This window comes from Mirounga leonina, unplaced genomic scaffold (assembly GCF_011800145.1).
Source record: "Mirounga leonina isolate KUSES-001 unplaced genomic scaffold, KU_Mleo_1.0 Mir_177, whole genome shotgun sequence".
In the NCBI taxonomy this organism is placed as follows: Eukaryota; Metazoa; Chordata; class Mammalia; order Carnivora; family Phocidae; genus Mirounga; species Mirounga leonina.
In genome coordinates this window covers 3,779,633-3,794,739 of record NW_023270459.1, presented here as the reverse complement: position 1 = coordinate 3,794,739, position 15,107 = coordinate 3,779,633, and the positions used below count along the sequence as shown (strand labels likewise).

The 15,107-nt window shown below is 41.5% G+C and overlaps 2 protein-coding genes and 1 pseudogene across 3 annotated transcripts in view; 2 read left to right on the top strand and 1 right to left on the bottom strand.

The window, feature by feature from the left end:
* Positions 1-2,487, top strand: part of ZNF146 (zinc finger protein 146) — a 47,649-nt gene extending 45,162 nt beyond the window's left edge. Inside the window, exon 4 of the transcript XR_004682579.1 lies at positions 2,336-2,487. The gene's annotated coding sequence lies outside the window, so the exon portion shown is untranslated. The remainder of the gene's footprint in view (positions 1-2,335) is intronic.
* Positions 2,488-6,689: 4,202 nt separating this feature from the next.
* LOC118022839 lies at positions 6,690-9,135 on the top strand (annotated as a pseudogene). The gene is made up of 2 exons (XR_004682576.1): positions 6,690-6,877; positions 7,698-9,135. The product of XR_004682576.1 is annotated as a dnaJ homolog subfamily A member 1-like (transcript).
* A 4,019-nt stretch (positions 9,136-13,154) lies between these two features.
* The window catches only part of ZNF567 (zinc finger protein 567), a 67,156-nt gene continuing 65,203 nt past the window's right edge, over positions 13,155-15,107 (bottom strand). The window contains exon 7 of the mRNA XM_035023665.1: positions 13,155-13,654. Within this exon, the coding sequence (XP_034879556.1) occupies positions 13,170-13,654 (485 nt within the window). The 3' untranslated portion in view covers positions 13,155-13,169. The remainder of the gene's footprint in view (positions 13,655-15,107) is intronic.

Sequence of the window (15,107 nt, the reverse complement as noted above, 5' to 3'; positions counted from 1 at the left end):
TAATTTGTCTAATAATTCTAACATTTGAGTCATCTTTTTTTTTTTTAAAGATTTTATTTATTTGACAGAGACAGAGATAGTGAGAGCAGGAACACAAGCAGCGGGAGTGGGAGAGGGAGAGCAGGATCCCCGCCGAGCAGGGAGCCCGATATGGGGCTCGATTCCAGGACCCTGGGATCATGACCTGAGCCGAAGGCAGAGGCTTAACAACTGAGCCACTCAGGCGCCCACATTTGAGTCATCTTGACTTTGGCATCCATTGATTTTTTTCTTTTCCCTTGATAATTGACCATATTTTCCTGGTTCTTTTTTTTTTTTTTTTAAGATTTATTTATTTATTAGAGAGAGAAGGAGAGAGAGCACAAGCAGGGGAGCAGGAAGCAAAGGGAGAGGGAGAAGCAGGCTTCCCGTGGAGCAGGGAGCCCGATGCAGGGCTCGATCCCAGGACCCTGGGATCATGACCTGAGCCGAAGGCAGACGCTTAACTGATTGAGCCACCCAGGCGCCCCTTCCTGGTTCTTTTTGTATCAAGTAATTTTTGGATTATATCCTGGACATTTTTAATATTATTACCTGGGACTCTGTATTCTGATAAAATCATCTGGATAATATATATATATATTAATAATTTTAGCAGGCAGTATACCCAGTTAGGTTCACACTGAATGTTCTGTTTAACCTTCTGTGGGTCATGGATTCAATATCAGTTCAGTTTTCAAAGGCTTTACTATGCTGCTTTGGGCATGCCCACATATATGCCACTCTGAGCTTAGTCTAGGACTTGTGTAGTGGTTTATATCACAGCTCACTTCTCAGAGCCTCTATTATGCTTCTTTGAGTCTGTTCTATTCTTGTACAGCTTGAGAGGGAGTATGGGTCTCCTACCAGTTCATTCAGAGTCAGGGATCCCCTTCTCTAGGTCTCTCATCCAGGATATTCCCCCCATCCTATGACTGCCAGCGGCCACTTTTGCCAGTCCTCAGGTTAGGAAGAGTGGGTTTCTGTCAAAGTTTTGGTTGTCCCCCTCCCCCAAGCTGTCATACAACTCACCTTGTGGTGACCCTGTGGGCCTCTTTTCTTGGTTCTGCTGACAGCTACTGTAGTGGACCTGCAGCCTCAGGACCTGCAGTGATGATGTTGGTGCAAAGTCAGTAGAGAAAAAAAGGGGAAATTTCACCCCACTCCCATTCAGGAGCCTCTTTTTTTAGTCCTCTGCCTAGAGAGAAGGGATTTCACTTATAGCTTTTGCTGTTTGCACTAATTATACAGTTCTGGGACATGCCCTCCTTCCAGGCAAAACCAGGAGATGGGGAAGGAAAATACCCCAGCTAACATACCTCTGCATCGTTCATTCTTCAAATTTTTATCCAGCCCCCACCCCTTCCACTTGCAATTATTTACATTTCTGAGTCCTTGGATGGTTGCTTTTTGTATCCTGTCCAGAGTGTTAAGTAGTTATTGGATACTCTGTAATGGCTTTATTTCATGTTAGGTAGTAGTGGAAGTCAGCCGTCCCTGATGCTTTGATATTGTCTAATTACATGCCTTAGAACGGATCTTTTTCGTTCACTGGTGCTTGGTACTCCATGGACTTTCCTCTTATTGACTCATGTCTGTCAATTTTAGGACATTTTCTTGTATTGATAATTTTCAGTATTTTATTTCCTCTGTTCCCTTTTCTTAAATTCCTGTTATCCTGTTCAGTGGCTAGAAAACTTCTGAAATTCTAATTCTCTTATTTGACTTTTTGTTTTCTTTCTTTCTTTCTTTCTTTCTTTCTTTCTTTCTTTTCTTTCTTTTCTTTCTTCCGTCCTTCCTTCCTTTCTTTCTTTCTAGATTTTATTTTTAAGTCATCTCTACACCCAACCTGGGGCTCAAACTCATAATCCCGAGATCGAGTCCCCTGCTCCACCTTTGAGCAAGCCAGCCGCCCCTATTTTATTTCTTCTGATTTTTTGACCCAATTTGAAATGGAGCCTCCCTCATTGCCCCCTACAGATGTAATGTATCAGTATTTAAGCAGAGTCATAGGGTCTGTCGCTAAGGATCGCACACTGTCCTTTGAATCCCTTTGGCAGTTGCCTCCCTCCACTTCCCAGGACCATGGCCTCGGTTTAGAGCTGCACGCGTTTTCCCCTTCCCTGGGACTACCACAGGCCTTCGCAGCGCACTGATTCGCTTCTGGGGGCGTGAACTGTCCCAGCCGAGGAAAGAGGCTCAGTTCTGGGCGGAGGGGCCTGCTCTGCGCGGGGACAGCCACTGCAACGGAGGTGCCACGGAGGGGAGCGCAGGCCAGGCGGGCGAGGCTGGCTCCACTCACGATTCCATTTCACAGGGCCCACCGCGCCTCTAAGTGACATCTAGCCCTGGCCTCCATTTCCTGGAACCTTCTTCTCGAGGCTGCCACCTGCCCCAGTTCTGCTTTGGCTAAATCTCCGGTGCCCAGGGTGAGTGAACTCAGGGTCTCCTCAGGCCCCGCAGTTCAGGGCAACTCCAGTCTCCGGGCAGAATCTACCGCCCATCCCGGCGCGGTCCGCGGCTTTCGGGGCTCCGGGCTACATTACCGAGAAGCCTCTGTGCCCAAGGCTACTCTCTGTCCCAGATCCGTCGCCTAGGAGCCAGGCTGCGGCCTCGCGGGAGCTTCGTTTGTGCGGTTTGAAGCCGGCCGAACCCACCCTCGAGAGGCGGTCGGTGAGGGAGCGCGGAGCCGGCGGCGGGGACGCGCGCGCGCGCGCACGAGGGGTGGGGTGGGGTGAGGCGCCGGCTGGCTGTGTGACGCTTGCATGATTGTGACTGCAGGATTATGCGTGTGGCCGTTTGTGACGGCGTGGACTGTGTGTGTCTCTTGTCTATGTTATTGACTATGTACTGGAGGGGTTGCTTTATATTTGTGTTGTTCAGCTAGTGGAAGTGTAGTGTGGTACGGCTGTGTGAATGTGATTGTGTGTGACTGCATGTCACCGTCTGTGTTATTTATTTTGGTAAGGGTTTGGAGGTGAAGAGCAGTGGAGATGGTATGAGCATAATCTCCATACCTGGGGTTTGTTTTTGGTTTTTAAGATTTTTAAGATTTTATTTATTTATTTGAGAGAGAGAATGAGAGAGAGAGAGCATGAGGGGGGGAGGGTCAGAGGGAGAAGCAGACTCCCTGCTGAGCAGGGAGCCCGATGCGGGGCTCGATCTCGGGACTCCAGGATCATGACCTGAGCCGAAGGCAGTTGCTTAACCAACTGAGCCACCCAGGCGCCCGGTTTTTAAGATTTTAAAGTAATCTCTCTACATCTAATGTGGGGTTCGAACTTACAACGCCAAAACCAAGAGTCGCATGCTCCACTGACTGAGCCAGCCAGTTGCCCCATTTTTTTTTTTTTTAATCTCCATAATTGTGTCTCCGGGATATGGGTTGGTTGGATTATGACAGCGTGATAGTGTTTCTGTGGCCGCTTTTGCGTCTCTGTAAAGGCGACTATGAGTGTGGTTACCCTGTGTCACAATATTAGAGTTTGGCTGTGAGGCGAGTGGGTGTGAGAGGTTTCTGTCTTCATTTCAGTGTTTCTGGGATCTCTATTGGCTGTGCAATGGTACTTTTGGGGATTTTGAAGACCGTGAGGGAAGTTGTGAGCGTTTGACCATAGGAATGTAACTGGCAGGGGATGGGTACAGATTCTTATTTCTGTGTTTCTGGGGTTGGTATTAGTGCCAATCCCCTGTTTTTCTCCCAGGCCTGTCCCCTCGCTTCACAACAGTGCCACTACACCCTCATGCGAGCAGGACCTGTACAGTTTTCTCTTGGCATCTCCAAGCCGTATCCTATTAGGAGCTGATACAGATTGGGCATTATGGGAGTGATGTGCACCCGGAGGCTAACTGTGAATGTTAGATTTCTGGAAGCTTCTGACTGTGCGGTCTCTGCTGCCCCTCTACCCTCTCACCTTATTGTGACAGGAGAGTTTCATAGAAATCACCCGCAAGGAAGAACATGAGCCTAGAGTAAAGTTTTGAGGTGAAGGGTCTCCATGCTCTATGCCAGGTCTTAAAATGAAACTTGGAGGTTTCCACCAGTTTAACTCTGGAATAGAAGGAGGAGATTCCCCTATAGCCTCTGAATTGCCCTACCTTGGACCACCTTGTAGAGGAATTTGGTTCTTCTCTAATCCTGGGAGGGCCTGCTTGCCCAGATTCCCTCTGTGGGTCTGTGACAAGTGGGGAAGGATTGAGGCTGTGATTTTTCTGGGTCACTCTGGGTTACAAGCAGGAGCCCATATTTCATGATTCCTTCTCCTATTTCTGCCCATTTCCAAGAAAGGTGCCCAGAGGACAAGGAAAAAAATGGTGATCTATAAACTCTGAGGTTAGTGGCTGTTTTCTTTCCTGAAAGTGACTTCTTATTTTTTCAGAGCATGAGAGTGTTTGTTTTCCTTCTCGTGAGAATTCTTAATCAAGATCATTCAGTAATCTTTTCCCTAGGTGTTCCTGTCACAGTGAAAGATGGGAGCTATAATACTGAGCCTGTGCTGTGCAATATGGTAGCTACTGGCCACAAGTGGCCATTGAGCACTTGAAATGTAACTGATCAGAATTGAGATGGGCTGTAAGTATAAAATACATTCAGATTTCAAAGACCTAGTAGGAAACAAAGAATGTAAAATATCCTATGAATAATTCTTTTATATTGATTGCATGATGAAATAATATTTGAAAATATTGGATTAAATAATGTATATTATTAAAATTCATTTTATCTTCTATTACTTTAAAAAAATATGGCTATAAGAAAATTTAACATGTATGGCTTGTATTATGTTTTTATTGGACAGTGTTTAGGTGGACCCCAAAAGTCCAGTTCCATCTTGGGAGGAGAGGAATGTATATTTTCATAATATCCACCAAAGGGAGTCTAACCTCAAAAGATTTAGAATGATTTATTTAGAATCAAAAACTATGTAATATCTGGGAATGACCTTTAACTTTCAGTGATTTTACTTCTGGATATTTTTTTATGGATATACTTAGAGATAAGGAGAATTATGTAGTACAAAGACCTGGCCCAGAGTTCATATACAATAATAGATAAATTATGAGTAAATCATTCTGTATCCACATGATGGAATAGCATGGGGCTCCTACTCATGACCCTGAGATCAAGAGTTGCACTCCTCCAACTGAGCCAGCCAGGTGCCCCTCAATATCCTTTTAAGTAGGAAATTTTTAGGAGCCAAATCTAAGCATTTAGGAGCCAAATATTTAGGAGCCAAAATCTAAGCATCTTTACTTATTTCTATATTTAACTGTATATATTAGAAACCGTGAGTTCACACTGATTCCTCTAATTTCATTCTAACACCACAGTATTTATTCTAATTTTTCCCTTCTCAATATTTGTAACTCCCTTCTCCAACAGTGAGAAACCACGAATCCATACTGATATAAAAAATAAATATATTGAAAATTTGATGAATGGAATATTTACTTACATCCTCTTAAGCTTTCTTCCTTAGCTAAGTCTGACAGACACCACCTTAATTTAATGATCTAAGTGAATATCATCAATAATGGGACAAGTTGTGTATAACGTGATACAGTACACTGAGAACATAGTATTACTTCTGTGACCTTCCCACCAAAGATGTATAATCTGAATCTAATCATGAGGAAGTATCAGGCAATACTAAATTTAGGGTAATTCCACAAAGTAACTGGCCCATAATCTTCAAAATTGTCAAATTCATGGAAATCAAAGAGTACTGAAGAAGTGATTCAGATGGAATGAACTAAGGAGACATGACATGATATTGAACTCATTTTGCCATGAAGGACATTATTGGGACAATTGGCAAAATTCACATGGTATGTTTGAGGATAGGTAATAGCGTATCAATATTAATTTCCTGATTTTGATGGTGATGGTTGTATTGTGTCATATGTGAGAATGTCCTTGGTTTGTGAGAGACACACTCTGAAGTATTCAGGTATGGGGCATGTCTTTCCACTGTACTTCCAACTATTCTGTAAGCTTGAGTTTGTTTTTTAAAAATTACAGTAAAATGAAGGCCCAGCCTTCATCTTTCCAGTTCTGAAGTTCTCTTGTTCCCAGATCCAGCCATGTTTTAGTTCCTGGTTCTAATTCTGTTTTCCAAGAAGGAAATATTTATTATTATAAGATGTTATGGAAAAATCCTTTTTCTTGTTTAGTTCTTCATGGGAGATGAGGAATTCATGTGGTTTTTTTTTTTTATAATTTGTTTATTACCAAGCCTATAGTTTGCTTTGTATTTCATAAACATTGTTTTTTGTTTTTGTTTTTGTTTTTTTTTAGAGAGAGAGCAGGTGCACAAGTGGGAGTGGAGTGGGGTGGGGAGAGGATAGGGGGAGAGGGAGAGAGAGACTCTTAAGCAGACTCCACGTGGAGCCTGACGTGGGACCCAGTCTCATGACCCTGAGATCATGACTTGAACCAAAATCAAGAGCCATACACTTAACTGATGGAGCCACCTAGGCGCCCCTGTTTTTTGTTTTTTTAATCTCTACATAGATTTTGTTCACTTCCAGGTATATAAGGATAATGGAAAAGTCCTACCATGCTTAAGCAACGTGCATGTACTCTAATTATTTTACTGTGCTGTATTATAACACAAACTTCTAGCTCCAGCCTTTCACCCTTTCTCCTCAGTGTCCTTTTACAGTTCTGATTCTTCCATTTTAAAATATTTCCTTCAATTTCACTAGTACTACACGGATTTGTTTTTCCAGAGATTGGTGATGTTCAGGGATATGGCTGTAGACTTTTCTTAGGAAGAGTAGGAATGCCTGGACTCTGCTCAGAAGGATTTGTATAGAGATGTGATGTTACAGAACTATAGCAGCCCAATTTCAGTGGGTAAGCATATCCATCTCCAAATATTTCTGGAATTTCTTATTTGTGCTTTTATGGGTCGTCTTTCATGTGCCTAGAAGAATTTCTCTTCCCTTTTCTTTCTTTCTTTCTTCTTCTTTTTTTTTTCTTCTCTTTTCTTAAGGGAGTAGTTTGTGCTTTGTAAGTTTGGGAATGAGCGGCTCCTTTGGGCAATTTCATCTTATCTCCAGAAAACCTTTCCTCCCTGCCCCCCACCTTTTAAAATCCTATCTGGGATTGCCTCTCTTCCTTCATTTCTAAGCAACTGGATTTGAATTCTGGAATCTCTACAACTTGGTCAAGTCCCATTTCTTTTCTTTTCTTTTCTTTTCTTCTGTGTGTGTGTGTGTGTGTGTGTGTGAAGAGAATATTCCATTTCTAAGCCAGATGTGATCTCCTTATGCGAACACGGGAAAGAGCCCTGGATGATTGGATGTGACAGAAGGACTGTGCCCAGGCAGGGGTTGATCAGGTGGGGGAAAGCCCCAGAAACAACCTTGAGATCTTTAGTGGGAAGCTCTCCTCAAAGGCCATGGCCTATGGAGAAAGGCCTGGGACATTGGGAGGAGATAAAATCTTTCAGCATGTCCTCTCTGTGTCCCGATGACTATTCTCTGTGCTACCCTTACCTGTTTCTCTCTCATTTCAAAAAGGGAGGTGCCCTTGTTCTTCCCCAATGGACATCTTTTCCCAGTCCTTAAGGTCTTGTTCTTTTTTATTTGCTCTTTTGCATTTATTTATACTTATGTGTTTTCATCCCTCTCAAATACCTACTTTTTAAAAACACTTCTGGGGAACTTTCCAGAACGCTCGGTGAGACACGGAGGAGCGGCAGCTGCCCGAGCTGCGCCCAGCAACGCGCTCCTTCCTGCTCCCCAACACCGGCCTCTGCCCTCTCACCGGCTGTAGAAAATGGTGAAAGAAACCACTTACTATGATGTTTTGGGGGTCAAACCCAATGCCACCCAAGAGGAATTGAAAAAGGCCTACAGGAAACTGGCCTTGAAGTATCACCCTGATAAGAATCCAAATGAAGGAGACAAGTTTAAACAGATTTCTCAAGCTTACGAAGTACTCTCTGATGCAAAGAAAAGGGAATTATATGACAAAGGAGGAGAATAGGCAATTAAAGAAGGTGGAGCTGGTGGTGGTTTTGGCTCCCCCATGGACATCTTTGATATGTTTTTTGGAGGAGGAGGAAGGATGCAGAGAGAAAGGAGAGGTAAAAATGTTGTGCATCAGCTCTCAGTAACCTTAGAAGATTTATATAATGGTGCAACACGAAAACTAGCTCTGCAAAAGAATGTGATTTGCGATAAATATGAAGGCTGAGGTGGTAAGAAAGGAGCAGTCGAATGTTGTCCCAATTGCTGAGGTACTGGAATGCAAATAAGAATTCATCAGATAGGACCTGGAATGGTTCAGCAAATTCAGTCTGTGTGCATGGAGTGCCAGGGCCATGGGGAACGGATCAGTCCCAAAGATAGATGTAAAAGCTGCAATGGGAGGAAGATAGTTCGAGAGAAGAAGATTCTAGAAGTTCATATTGACAAAGGCATGAAGGATGGCCAGAAGATAACATTCCATGGTGAAGGAGACCAAGAACCAGGACTGGAACCAGGAGATATTATCATTGTTTTAGATCAGAAGGACCACGCTGTTTTTACTCGGCGAGGAGAAGACCTTTTCATGTGTATGGACATACAGCTGGTTGAAGCACTGTGCGGCTTTCAAAAGCCAATATCTACTCTTGACAACCGAACCATCGTCATCACCTCTCACCCAGGTCAAATTGTCAAGCATGGAGATATCAAGTGTGTGCTAAATGAAGGCATGCCAATTTATTGTAGACCATATGAGAAGGGTCGCCTAATCATTGAATTTAAGGTAAACTTTCCTGAGAATGGCTTTCTCTCTCCTGATAAACTCTCTTTGCTGGAAAAACTCCTACCTGAGAGGAAGGAAGTAGAAGAGACTGATGAAATGGACCAGGTAGAACCGGGGGACTTTGATCCAAATCAGGAAAGATGGCGCCATTACAATGGGGAAGCCTCTGAGGATGATGAACATCATTCCAGGGGTGGTGTTCAGTGTCAGACCTCTTAATGGGGCCAGTGAATAACACTGCTGGCATTTTATATGCAGTAGTGAATGAGTGAAGGACTGTAATCATAGCTCACTACTTGCTATTGTTTTTGTTTTAATATTCAACTATAGTCGTGTTTTAAAAGTTAAATGAAGGGGCGCCTGGGTGGCTCAGTTGGTTGAGCGACTGCCTTCAGCTCAGGTCATGATCCCACGGTCCTGGGATCGAGTCCCGCATCGGGCTCCCTGCTCTGTGGGGAGCCTGCTTCTCCCTCTCCCACTCCCCCTGCTTGTGTTCCCTCTCTCGCTGTGTCTCTCTCTGTCAAATAAATAAATAAAATCTTTAAAAAAAAAATGAAGAATAAACTCAAATATAAAAGCTCAAAAAAAACACAAAAAAACAAAAACAAAAACACTTCTGGGGCGCCTGGGTGCCTCAGTTGGTTAAGCGACTGCCTTTGACTCAGGTCATGATCCCGGAGTCCTGGGATCGAGTCCCACGTCGGGCTTCCGGCTCAGCGGAGAGCCTGCTTCTCCCTCTGACCCTCTCCCCTCTCATGCTGTTTCTCTCTCTCTCAAATAAATAAATAAATAAATAAATAAATAAATAAATAAAATCCTTAAAAGAAATAAAAACACTTCTGATCATTTTTCTTACTGTCCAGTGGCTTATTCTTTTTTTTCCATGAGTTAATTTTGATTCAGCAATCCATGTATTCATTTATTCACTCATTTTTTTAAGTATCCATTTATTGATTTTTCTAATTCATGAAAGTCTCGTCTAGGGTCTTGTGTGAGAAGAAATAAAGCATAGTGAGTAAGAACCAGGCTGCTGGGGTTTGATTTCTAGCTCTATCATTTGCTAGCTTACCTTGGACAACTTGCCTCAGCTTCCTTATCTGGAAAATTGTGAATTATGATAATACTTGCATCATAAGGATCCAATGAATTAATATATAGAGAGTATTGTTAAAATTTTTTATTTGTATTTTATTTATTTAGAGAGAATGAGCACGTGAGTGGGGGAGGGGCAAAAAGAGAGGGGAGACAGCATTTCAAGCAGACTCCATGCTGAGTGTAGCAACACAGGGCTTGATCTCATGTCCCTGAGATCATGATCTAAGCCAAAATCAAGTGTCAGACACTTAACCAACTGAGCCACCCAGGTGCCCCTCTGATTTCATTTTTAATAAATTAGTTGAGTAATTTTACATAGTAAGCAATTAGAAGTTTTCAGAAATACGTTCTATTAGAAAAACATTTTTCTCCCCTACCAAAAAACAAAACTGCATATAACTGAATCTAACAATTTTGAGTAACTACCAAAACTTCACCACTATAAGAAGCATTGGTATTAGCAGCTGAGAGCTGTAACTCAATTTTTTAAAAAATTGACACTTCAGGGGCACCTGGGTGGCTCAGTTGGTTGAGTGTCTGCCTTTGGCTCAGGTCATGATCCCAGGATCCTGGCCCCGCATCAGGGTCTCTGCTCAGCGGGGAGCCTGCTTCTCCTTCTCCCTCTGCCTGCCACTCTGCCTGCTTGTGCTCTCTCTCTCTGTCAAGTGGATAAATAAAATCTTTAAAAAAAAATTGACACTTCAAAAATCATATCACTGATGTCAAAGACAAAGTTCTTCCAGGATTCAGAAGAAAGGGACAAAAGAAAACCCATGGATACAAATTTTAAAACATAGGCATGAGAAATACAAATATAATCAGAGTTGGGTAAATCTTAGAATTTTTTAGAGAACAAAACACAACAAAGAAATGGTTTGGCGTAAAAACTGTGAATCAAAACATGGTACCTTAATCAGTTTCTGAGCATTTAATGGTCATTAAATACAAATGATAATATAATTTAAAATCTTTGGGGTCACTAAACAAATACACGGTATGAATCTTCTTCCACCCCAACTAACATCACCACATCTACCACCCTGTTAGACCAGTTTTGGAAAATCAGAATTCTTTCAACCACAGCTTGTGTGAATGCTAGTCCATCCATCTGTCCCTCTGCTCCCCTTTGACGTGTGACTAATTAGAAAATGAATGTGTGGAATGGTCTTTGAGGGGCAGCTGCAGACTCTCTGGATTTCTTGAACAGAGCCCCTCTGCCACTCTTACTGCACTCTCCAGTGCTTGGCTGAGCTCCTGTGGCCACACCAGGGCATGGCAGTACGTGGTGGTAAACTCCTTCTTACACAATTAAGTGTGAGGAGCGAGGAAGGAAGAGGTGCCTGACTAAAGAAGTTCCTGGGAAAGTGTTGTGTGGTGCAGGTGGCCTGAGAGGTCTGCTTTCTTTCTATGACAGAGCAGGAAGCTGCATATGTATCAAGGCCAACACACAGCTGGAAGACAGGATTACTTAGTAAGGACTGGTATTTACTTATTTACTTAAAAAAAGATTTATTTATTTGAGAGAGAGAGAGCACGAGCAGGGGAAGGGTAGGAGAGACAAGCAGACTCCCTACTGGGCGTGGAGCCAATGCAGTGGGGCTCAATCCCAGGACCCTGGGATCATGAACCGAGCCGAAGGCAGATGCTTAACTGACTGAGCCACCCAGGCGCCCCCCAAAGTTCTTTCATAGCTTATGGTTTGTGATGTTCAATAGACCTAACAGCTTACAAAAACTTCTCAAAAAATACACCTTTAGTAATCTGACTGGAAATGGAGACCACTGTTACGTTATTTCTATTGGTAATATAAATCCACCTTTTCAACTATGAAGAACTTCACAAACACAAAAAATAGCAAGACAAATATGTGTATTACCACCATGTAGAAGTAAAATATTTTATGTTTCTTTGTAGTTTTTAAATAACATACATATTTAGATGTGAAGCCAAAATCTCTGTAACCATCACCCCATCCCATTCTTCTTCCTTGTCCCCAAAGGCAATCACCATCACGAATTTAGCATACAATCATCCAATCCTTTTTTATACCTTTCCATACATATCTATACCCATAACCAATATACAATCTAATATTGTTTTATTCCAGTTAGAGATATTATTATATTATGTGCATCATCTGCCCTTTGATTTGTTTTTCACTCAAGATCATGGTTTTTAGATCATCCTTATTAATCCATTTAGATATGGTTTGTTGCGGTAAATTGCTGTACATTATTCTATCATATAAATATAACACATTTTATTCAACCTTTTACCTAATGACAGGCATTTCCAATTCCTTCCACTCCCAATATTTGGCTGCTAGAAATCATGCTAATAGTTTTTGCTGCCAGAAATCACACTGCAAAGAACATTATGGTACACATCTCTCTCTATTGTATTGGAGTTTCTCTAAGGCATAATACTAAAAAAAGAAATTTTGGGGTGTTTTGAGGTATACTTTAGGAAAATCTATTCAGGTTTACTAAGTCATTTTCCTAAAGTTTCAGATTTTTTTTTTCACAGTGGATTTTTCTTTTTTCAATGTACGATAAGAGGTAGGAATCTTTTTTTCTACAGAGAAAGGCAATAATCACCCAAAACATTGTTTAATTAGGTCATAATTTCTTTACAGAATTGAACTGTATGTAGGCTTCATATTCCATTCTATTAACCTAATATCTATTAATGCATATCACAAAGTTTTAATAATCATAACTATATAAAAATTATATCATCTGAAAATATGTATTCCTTTTCAATCCTTATACTTCATTTTATTGCATTGGCTCTGGTCTCTAGGATTATACTAACTTGTGATATCAGGCATCCATGTCTTGTCTCTGACTTTTTTTTTTTAAAGATTTTATTTATTTATTTGACAGAGAGAGACACAGCGAGAGAGGGAACACAAGCAGGGGGAGTGGGAGAGGGAGAAGCAGGCTCCCCACAGAGCAGGGAGCCCGATGTGGGACTCGATCCCAGGACCCTGGGATCATGACCTGAGCCGAAGGCAGTCGCTCAACCGACTGAGCCACCCAGGCGCCCCTTGTCTCTGACTTTAATGGGAATGTTTCCAAAGGTTCAGCATTAACTATGATGTTTACTGAAAATTTTGTTGGACTCAGGATTTTCATTATATTAATGTTTCTCCTCATAAGAATGTTCTCATATTTTGAGCTCCTGCTAAAGGCTTTCCTACATTCATAATGTTTTACCCCACGATGAATTCTCTGATGTGTAGGAGGTGTAAGTTCCTACTGAAGGCTTTGCTATCAAGGCATTAATATTATCTTTAATGAGTATGAATTTTCTGATGCCTAACGTGGTGTGACTTCTGGCTGAATGCTTTCCCACAATCTCTACACTGATAAGGCTTCTCACCTGTATGTGTTCTCACATGTAAAGCAAGAGCTGAGAATGAACAGAAAGCTTTCCCGCACTGATTACATCCATAGGGTTTCTCATCTGTATGACTTCTCGTATGTACAGTAAGAGATGAGCTTTGTGAGAAGGCTTTCCCACATACCTCATAATCATAAGACTTATCACCTGTGTGAATTCTCACCTGTACAAAAAGTGATGTAATTTGAGAGAAGGATTTTCCACATTTATTACACTCAAAGGGTTTCTCTCCTGTATGAATGTTGTGATGTTTAATGAGATATTGCTTCTGGCTAAAGGCTGTTCCACATTCATTACATTTAAAAGGTTTTTCTCCAATATGAATTTTCTCATGCTTTGTGAGAATTGATTTCCTGCTGAAGGTTTTCCCACATTCTTTACATGTATAGGATTTTTCTCCTATAGAGAAGAGAGATGAGAAGACTCTTCTCTGGAGAAATGGAACAGCCCAGGAGAAAACCTGTAATACTAACATTTTGAGACTGACAAACAAATGTCTGAATTCTTTTTTTTTTTAAGATTTTGTTTATTTATTTGACAGAGAGAGACACAGTGAGAGAGGGAACACAAGCAGCGGGAGTGGGAGAGGGAGAAGCAGGCTTCCCGCAGAGCAGGAAGCCCGATGCGGGGCTCGATCCCAGGACCCCGGGATCACGACCCGAGCTGAAGGCAGACGCTTAACAACTGAGCCACCCAGGCGCCCCAGAAATGTCTGAATTCTTGACCAATAGTTCTATAAAGAAGCTTGCAAGTTGACAAGTCCTCATTATATATAGATATTACAGTCATCTTTTTAGTGCATTAAGAAAAGATGAAAGGACAGCTATTAATCTGTAAATTAGGGAAAACCTAATAATGTTAATGTAAACCTAGTAATACGAAAGACAAATGAAAACAATGAAAAAAAATTTCCAAGGAAATGGATACATGTAAGGAACAGAAAAAGACAAAAAAACAGAAACAACCCACCAACCGCCCCCCCCACAATACCACAGAGAGATAAGATACTATATTAAGGAAACAAATAACAGGTACTATAAAAACTGCTCTTTTTTAAAAGTTTATTCTTTTTTTTTTTTTTTAAGATTTCATTTATTTATTTGACAGAGAGAGAGCACAAGCAGGGGGAGCAGCAGAGAGAGGGAGAAGCAGGTTCTCCACTGAGCAGGGAGCCCAATGTGGGACTTGATCCCAGGACCCTGGAATCACGACCTGAGCCAAAGGCAGACACTTAACTGACTGAACCACCCAGGTGCCCCTAAAAACTGCTCTTGAAATAAAAAAAAAGATAGCTATAGTAAAAATTTAATAGCAGATATGGGAAATTGTGTTGTGGAAATCACTCAGTTGTAGGAAAAAAAAGTTTTAAAAAGGTAGTAAAAGATGAGAAGGATAACAGATAAAATTAGGAATTTCAATACCCAGATAAAAGGAGTTCAAGAGAGAGAGGAGCAAACTGAATGGAAGAAACTTTAAGAGAACAAATATAAGCTTTCTAGAAATATAGGTCATGATTCTTCAAAATAAAGAGGTCCCTGTACAGTTCACAAAAAGGACCCTGTGTCTCTCTGTCAAAAGAAAAAAAAAAGAGAGAGATTCTCTCTCCCTCTCCTTCCACAGACTTGCAGGCTCTCTTTCTCAAAAAAAAAAAAAAAAATCTTTTTAAAAATGTATAAATGATGAGGAAACATCAGGTAAACACAAATTGAAGAACTGCAAAAGAACCTGTATTCTGAAAAGGTTAAGATCGTGAACAGGTGGAATAAACAGAAAACAAAGAGGTGGTAGAGTTAAACCTAAATATTTTAGTAGTTTCATTAAATGTACA